The 8,924-nt window shown below is 30.2% G+C and overlaps 1 protein-coding gene across 1 annotated transcript; it reads right to left on the bottom strand.

The window, feature by feature from the left end:
* Positions 1-7,221: 7,221 nt before the first annotated feature.
* Positions 7,222-8,464, bottom strand: LOC102592443 (cytidine deaminase 1). Its single transcript, XM_006346493.2, has one exon. The coding sequence runs from the start codon at positions 8,321-8,323 to the stop codon at positions 7,349-7,351; it is 975 nt and encodes a 324-aa protein (XP_006346555.1). The 5' UTR covers positions 8,324-8,464; the 3' UTR covers positions 7,222-7,348.
* Between the last annotated feature and the right edge of the window lie 460 nt (positions 8,465-8,924).

Raw genomic sequence — 8,924 nt, 5'->3', positions numbered from 1 at the left:
GTTTCTCTTTCTACTTCATCAAAGGCTTTGTTTTTCTATGCTACCAATCTGGTAGTTGTTGACTGTGTGAAACCAGAGAAGCGATCTACTAGTCGTTATTGGTTTATAGGACCGATGGTCAAAAGATGATAAACTTCTTCCTCGAGTAACTTAGTTTTCTTCATCGCTTACCACATACTTCGCCTCTCAAATATGCAAAAATAGCGATCTTCAAAAGTTAGAATGAACAACAACTATATACCCTACTCAAAAGCAACTCACTTTTGTCAATATCTATATTCGAGACATTGTGAAGTATTGCTTAAAACTCTAGATTTGTTATCTATAATATTTTGCTTGAAACATAACATGTTATTTCGTTCTCTCTTTTATTCTATCTTGTGGTGTAACATACAAGCAAGGTCAACATCCTTGATGCTTATTGTAGGAAATATTAGGAGAGCTAAGTGCCTTCAATTTTAAATTACTCTTTTAAGGTACGGAAAATATGATAGTTGAGATCCTTTATTAATGTCATTAGATGATTATAAAAAAGCTTCCTTTCTCCACTTCCCTCATAATCATTGCTTCGAGGTCTTTTGCTCTTCTTTTGATCATTTCACTTTCCCTCGAGGTGTTCATCAATATTTTTACACTCTCCTCTATCTTCCCCTTCTTGATCATTGTGTTTGTTATGTCAAAAGTACTGTGATACACCTCTTCCCTAACCCCACATCAAATAACATGTTATGTCAAAAGTAATGTGATACACCTCTTCCCTAACCCCACATCAAATAACCTACCTCATCTTTTCATGGTAGGACTTCTCCACAAACAAGGGTCATGTCAGCATTGGCATTCGAGCTGTAAAAGATTCCAAGGTAGCATTCACAATGAGTCGGGAATGCTTCATTTGCTCTGGATTGGCCAAAATCTTTAGGTGTGGAACTTATGCTCTAACTAAGGAACATTTGTTGTTTGTCAACATTTTTTCCTTGAAGCTAGGAAGCATCGAGCTTTCTCACTCATTTTCTTGGGGTTTGTCACCCTTCCTTACTACCCAAAGAATAATGAATTTGAGGTCTCAAGAACAAAGGCTATTTCATAGAGCTCGGCATCAAAAACCACCCCATACATCAAGAACAAATGTACACGATCAAGTTTGGTTACTGAGAACCAATATAACTTAGGTTGTTGTATCGCTCTTGTATTATAGTATTTCTCGAATTGCTCAACTCTTCTCTCTTTAAAAGTGAAACAAATAATCAATCAACCATGATTTTTCACCATTATTTCCTTCTAAAGCTTCGTGTAAGTAGTCTTCAGTTCATAGATAGTGTTATGAATCAGAGCACATACAGCTCCAAGGGTATAATTCTTTAATTCTCTTCATCATCTCCGAGTATGGACCTTCAGAATTGGTTTTAATATCATACAAAAATTGAGATCTTTTAATTTTAATTTGATATGGTAAATTCAGAATCAATAAACTTTATGAATCTAAAATTACTTTCTCATGAGGTGTATACACGTTCAAACAATGTCCAACATAGCAGAACATAAGATTATGTGGATAAAACATAAGTATAGGTATCTTCAGTTGCTCGGCTAAGTCCATAGTCCAGGTAAGGCACACATCTGAAACTATGAAATAAGGACGAATCTCAATAATAAGATATTTGATAGGTTTCTGAAGCAACAATATTTCTATAAATATCATCACTACACCATAATAGGGTTTTAATGGCATGTATTTAGGTGCAATAAACTAATTGCCACTAATTTTTCTTCCAACCTCATATAATACCAGAAAATAAACTTTAACTACAAATAATCAATTTTTAGTGGCAACTTAAATAAATGGCCATTAAATTCCAAACTCATTATACTCACATTCTTTTATACTCTAAAATTTAGTGAAATTATCCACACTTCGTGTGACTGTAAGAAAAATTTATTTATTTATTTATTTTTACTTCTCATACATACTTATATATAAAATGTCACCCATAGAATGGGGCATGTACCCAACCAAGTACAAAATACTTCCCCAATCATTTGAATACCAAAATTACAATTATTTTGATTACCAAAATACATGTATGAATGTCTTCACTTTTCAAAATAACATTAGCAAACAATTCATGCTTCCTCCTTTGGGGAAATCAGTTAGTCTCTAAATTTTCTCAAAGATTTTTGCATCAATGGTGGCTTGTCTACTGTCACAGCCTATCCTCTCTTGATCCATCTGCATTCAAAATAGTTGAAATGGATGCATAAGATATTGGTTATGGTGGTATTTTAAAACAAAGAAAAAATGATAAAGATCATATCATTGTATTTGCATCCAAACATTGGAATAAATCCCAATAAAGTTATCCTACTATAAAGAAGGAAATTTTGGCAATTGTTTTGTGCAATTCAAAATTTCAACCAGATTTACTAAATTAAAAGTTTTTACTATGCATTGATTGTAAAGCTGCAAAATCTATTTTGAAAAAAGATATACAAAATCACTGAGGTATGGTATCTGGGTAACATATGTTTGTGTTTGCTTGTCTTTATGAGTTTTGAACAAGCAAGATCAGGTATATGTGAGTATCCATCCATAAATTTTTTGTGTATATACGGGAGTTTTTAAGATGAAATTTATTGCAGGGCTAAGTACTTTATAAGCTACTTCCTGGGGGTTGAAATTTCTGTCATCAAAGAAAATGGCTTAGTTTTATCCAAGACTAAGTATAGTCTCTTCCAAATTAATATTCAGTTTCTAGGATAATATCCAAGAAGGTACTATTATCCCTATCCCTATACAAGAAATCGCTAAAAAATAATTTTTATGATAGCAGTATGAATGGAATGTTATGCCCTTTGTACTAAAAATTACTCCCTCAAAATTTTAAAAAATATTGAATGATATTTTTAATCTTTTTTCAAAATTTCTTATAATTTACATTCATGATGTCCTAGTATTTTCTACTAGTATTTGAAACATTTAAAAGTTTTCTTCAATGTCATCAAAGAGAATGGCTTAGTTCCAGGGGCGGCTCAACGTAATTGGGGGTCTAAAGCAAAATTTTAATTCGCGGCCTAAAATATAAATATACTTCATATATGTATTTATTCAAAAAAAAATTACACTATTTAGATGAAAATTACTAGTACTTAATATTGTTTTTTCAGTTACTAGTTTTAGGTATGATTTTATCAACTCAACATTGAAAAACATGCTTTAAGTGAAACAATTATTATATGTATTGTTAACATAATGCTATAAGTAATAAGTTGATAAATATTAAATAAAAATAAGAGTTAGAACCATAGAATTTGACTCAAGAAGTTGATGACTTGATATACCTCATTTTAATATGCTTATAGTAATGCTTGAAGCTAAAATTTAAAAAGAATAAAAAAGAATTTGTAATTCACTTTGTTCAACACTTTTCACTATTAATTTTTATTTTTAATAAAGTACAAAAGATGTTAAAGTGGATAAAATAATTTATTTTAAAAAATTATACTTTTTATCATAAATAATTAATTTTCTATAAAAGTTTGAACACATAATTTATTCTTGACAATAATTTGGGGTCCCCCGAAATTTGGGGGCCTAAGGCAAAGGCCTTATTTTCCAAAGCATAGAGCTGCCCCTGCTTAGTTCTATCCAAGAATAAGTATAGTCTCTTTCAAATTAATATTCAATTGTTTGGACATAATATCCAACAAGGTACTATTATCCCTATCCAACGATCCATTCAATTTGCTTATAAACTTCCTGATCAAATTCTTGACAAAACTCAGCTCCAAAGATTTTGGAATGTGTCAATTACATAGAAGATTTTATTCCAAGACTTAGTAATTTACTAAAACCTCTTCATGATAGATTGAATAAATCCCCTCCTCCATGGGCCAACATCCACTCCAATGTCATTAAAGAAATAAAGTTTAAAGCTAAAGACCTTCCATGACTATCCCTTCTTGATCCCTCTGCATTCAAAATAGTTAAAAATGATGTATCAGATATTGGTTATAGTGATATTTTGAAGCAAGGAAACAATGACAAAGAGCATATCATTACATTGGCATCCAAACATTGGAATAAAGCCCAACAAAATTATCCTACTATAAAGAAGGAAACTTTAGCAATTATTTTGTGCATTTTATAATTTCAAGAAGATTTACTAAATAAAAGTTTTTACTACACATTGATTGTAAAGTTGCAAAATTTGTTTTGTAAAAAGATGTACAAAACCTTGATTCTAAACATATATTTGCTAGATGGTAAGCTATTTTGACTATTTTATTTTGATATTGAACTTATCAAAGGGAGCTTAAATTATATTTTAGGTTAACTTACTCGAGAATTCTTGCAGGATAGGTAATTATGGGTAGAAAAAAATTATTGAAACTAAGTACACAAAATGAGAATGAAACAATTGTTGGACAGCCAACCAAAAACCAAGTACAAGTTATTTCCCAGTAACAAACAATTTCAGTTGCTACCAAGCAATGCTCAACAAATTTTATTAATTATTTTTATTACTTGCATCAACATATATTTATAAGGTTATCATATTATAGATTTGATAAAATTAATAACATTATTTTTTATTCTATTTATTTAGAACAATACTAAAATATATATTCAATTAATATTTTTCTCTTTTTTGGACGAAATTAAAAAAAATTATTCAAAAATTGTTATACAGAGTAAAAAAAAAATGATTTTAAAAGAAGTATAAAAAAGTTAAAGGTTGATAATGTAATATATAATAGAATAGACAATTAAAAAAAGTCAATTAAAAATAAAGGAAGAGAATGATTATTTCTCAAAATTGAGGAGAAAGATTTGATTTTTAAGTAAAGTTGAAGGTATAAATGATTTCCACCCTTTTACATAATAATAGTTCATATATAATACAAAGTACACAATAAAATATTGCTCGCTTTGTTCTAACCTATGTAGCACACAATTTTTTTAATTAATTTAAGAAATAGTGACGCGTTAATTTATTTTAAAAATATTTAATTGATACTACGGTGGATCTCATTTATTTTGTATAAAAAATATCCACAAAAGGTATTTCTTTAATTTAAAATTTTATTTATTTTAAGAATAGTTTTAAGATATTATAAATTTTTCTCTTATTTTTAAAATTTCCTATCCAATCAAACTATATTATATAAATTAAGATTTTATAAAAATAAAATATTATTTTATCAATTGAATGATATCTAATTTTACAATAATGCAAAACGTGGATAAATTTCCTAATAATCTCATAAATTATTTCAAAATTATAATTTTATATTCCACCAGCTAATTCACCTCAAATTTTACTGAAAACAAACATAAATTTTGTTACTTTGTGATAGAAAAATCATCTTAAACTATCTTCAATTTCATCATGAGAAATCATGATAAGGATGACACCTATTTAAATTGGACTGTCAGCCGTATTTATTAAAATATATTCCCTCCGTCTCTTATTACTTATCAAATTTTAACCTGACACCTATTAAAAAAAATAATGATTGATATAATGAATTTATCATTTTATCCTTATTAAATAATAGAGTCTCAAATATATTTACTCACTATATTTTTCAAAGAATTAACTCCATATTAATAAATTAAGAATATTATAGGGGACAAGTTCTTCCTTGATTTATCAAAAATGACAAGTAAAAATAGAAATCAAATTAGAAAATATTTGACAAATAAATAAAAATAAAGAGAGTATTAAATAAGGCAATCAAGTTTATTGATAGAATTTGATCAAAAGGGGATGAATTTTGAGATTCAAAGAAAAGCAAAAAAAAAGATAGAATTTTACTATACTATAAAAAAAGAGTTTCATGATCAAGAACCAATTATAAGAGGATTATGCGTAGACGCTAATCCTAACATGTCTATTTTAGTAAAAAGGTAATCAAAAGGAGAAAAGATGAGTGAAAAAAAGGACATAAAGAAGCTGTGGAAAATAGGAAAGTACAATTTGACCTTCACTTTTACATAATGCAAGTGCATACATGATACGGACTACACAATAAAATATTATTCGTTTTCTTCCCATTTTAGTGATTTTTTTTTTAAAAAAAAAAGTTAATTTCAAAAGTATTGAACACATTCTTTATTTGATAGATATTTAATGAGATTATCAATGTTTTATTTATATTGAATTTTCACTTATTTGATAAAATATCCGTAAAAAGTGTATTCTTTACATTTTAAGTAGGGTTTTGGGCATTGCAATTCCATCTCATAATTTTAAATTTTCTAAATAGCTTGATTTGAGAATTTCATATCATGATTTCGTATTTTTAAAATATAAAATTTTACCCATAAGTTTATAATATCGTAAAATAATTATTTTATATTTATATAATATTTTTATGAGAATATCAAATGAGTGATGAAATATTCAAGAAATATGAACATGATGACATAATTACTAATGATATTGACCAATAAATGTCTCGACAAATATAATACACTATAACTCATGTTCAATTTTACCTTTTTAATTGAACTACTTGATCAATTGATTTTGTATTTTTCATAATAGCTTTGTAATAGTGTATTAATACTTTTATTTTGAACTTTTGCATTTTTGGTAAGATTGTATAAAGAATCGAAGTAATTTCGATAGCTTTCACTACTTATGAGATTTTTTATATTTATGAGTAAAAAATACAACTTTAAAATACAAATTGCATGTCCAAACAAAACTTCAATTTTACCTAATATAATTCCAAATCATGTTTTCATTTCACATAGTCAAACAGACCTAAAGACTAGTTTTAATATATTATAATATTTTCTTAAATTTTATGCTCGATTAAATTACATCACATAAATTTAAATGAACACAAATATCATTAATAAAATAATGTTAATCAAGATGGTAAGGCATATGCCAGCTTTTAGAATCTCACGTTCGTGACTTGGTAGTTGACATATTGACAGAAAGGTAAAATGATGCCAAAATTATTGATTATGCGGTGCTCATTTTGCCACCTTTATTTGTTACAGGACAAACAAGCATCACTCTCATGAACTACCATCAACTTAAGCCTAGAGTTTTTGTAGTAAAGAGTCGTCTCCTTTATTAGGGACGGCTTTACTTCTAATGTAAAATTTTCTGATCCAAATTTAAATTTAATCGAATTTCAATATAAATATTGAATACCAAATGAGAAAAAAAACCTTACCCACAAAATAATTCGGAGTTGACTATATGATTTCTAATAGGATGGTGGATTAATATGTTTTATTCATTTCATTGATTATAATCAAAGTGGATATTTTTACAAGACAACTTGCAATTGCAGAATGAACAAATATTGGTTAAATTCAGATCAATCTTCAATCCTTTTTACAACCATTTTCAGCAACACAGCAGTGGAAAACCTTCAAGTCACATTTAGGAGAAACCAATTTCAGAAAGATCCTAGCAGTGTCCTCTTGCCTTACCTTTGCGCCTTCCTTCTCCACCAAAGCCGCCGCCACAATTCGTTCATACCCACCACCTCCTTCAGCCACAAAAGCCACCAATGCCGCCTGCACCGGCCCTAAACTTGGATTATAAGCAGCAGATTCCACATAAGAACCTCTATAAATCTTCCCTTCATAATCCATAATTGCTACCCCTGATGGACACCCACTGTAAGGTGCGTGTGAATCGTTAGCACCTTCCAAAGCTGCAATCCTTAAAAGGGTACTCTCTGTTTCTGTCAATTTATAAAACCCATTACTCAGATTTCCCGATTTCAAATCGTCATCTGAGAACCCATTGCATAGATCTCCATCGTGATTAATCTCATACGACAGGATTAAACCGTTGTTATGTCGCTCGAGGAGTAAAGGAGTTTCGTCATCAAGGAGATCGAATGGACCAAATGGGTTTGGGAGAATTTCACGCAAAGGTTCGAATGTGACATTGGGATTGTTTTGGTGTTGAGATGTGATGTGGATTTGGAGATCGGAAGGGTTTCGGAGTTCTTGAAGAAACTGTCGGCAGTGGCCACAGGGGGCGGCAGAGACAGCGAATGCAACGAGGCGGGGACAGCGGTGGACAGCAAGGTTAGTGATGAGAAACTGCTCGGCGTGAACAGAGTGATGAAGGGGTAGGCCAGGAAATTCAAGGTTAACACCGAGGAATACACGGCCGTCGGAGCCGAGGCCAACGGCGGCGACGTGGTAGTTGGAGATGGGTGGGCGGGCAAGGGTCTGTGCGGGTTGAACCAAGACAGGGAGGAGGTGGTGGACAGAAGGTAGGCCAAGTTTGTGGGTAATGGACTCAGCCTCAGAGGCTTCCACCACAAATTTTAGTTGATCCATGATTATCCCTTTCTCTAATGTAAATCCTTTCCTTTTTCTCTATTTTCCCTTCTTTTTTTTTTTTTTTGGTGAGAAGGATCTAAATGTTTGGCACACTTCCTTGAAATGAGGAGGGGAGGGGGGAAGTAATGGGAGGGGGAGAGGGTCATTTATAGAACAAGTTTTGGTCATTGGCTCATTGCTAAATAATACTCCCTTGTCCTTGTTCATTTTTCCTTTTATAGTTATCTCTAATTACTTATTCATTTTGACAAATCAAGAAAGGACAATTTTTTTTATCTATTATATCCTCAATTAAATGACTAATTACTTTGAAAAATATAGAACTTTTCATCCACTTCATAATTAATAGAGGTAAAATGGTAAACTCACTATGTTATTAATTATTTTCTTAATATGTATGTCAATTCAAAAGTGAACAAATAATTAGAGACAGAGGGAGTATATTTCATGGCAATTCCTTCTTTTCACATCCTATTTTGTCCAACTCAATTATATGGATTTTGCCAATGAGTTAAGGTAAAAAAAAAAAGATATGTACAAAATTATTTATGTTTTGTCAGTTTAATGCTCCTTCCGTCTTATTTTATGTGACACTTTT

This window comes from Solanum tuberosum, unplaced genomic scaffold (assembly GCF_000226075.1).
Source record: "Solanum tuberosum cultivar DM 1-3 516 R44 unplaced genomic scaffold, SolTub_3.0 scf00079, whole genome shotgun sequence".
NCBI lineage: Eukaryota > Viridiplantae > Streptophyta > Magnoliopsida > Solanales > Solanaceae > Solanum > Solanum tuberosum.
The sequence above is the reverse complement of the archived record's forward strand: the minus strand, read 5'-3'. Positions and strand labels throughout refer to the sequence as shown.

Coding starts and splice junctions, on each gene's coding strand:
- LOC102592443 (XM_006346493.2), bottom strand. CDS start 8,323: ATGGATCAACTAAAATTTGTGGTGGAAGCCTCTGAGGCTGAGTCCATT.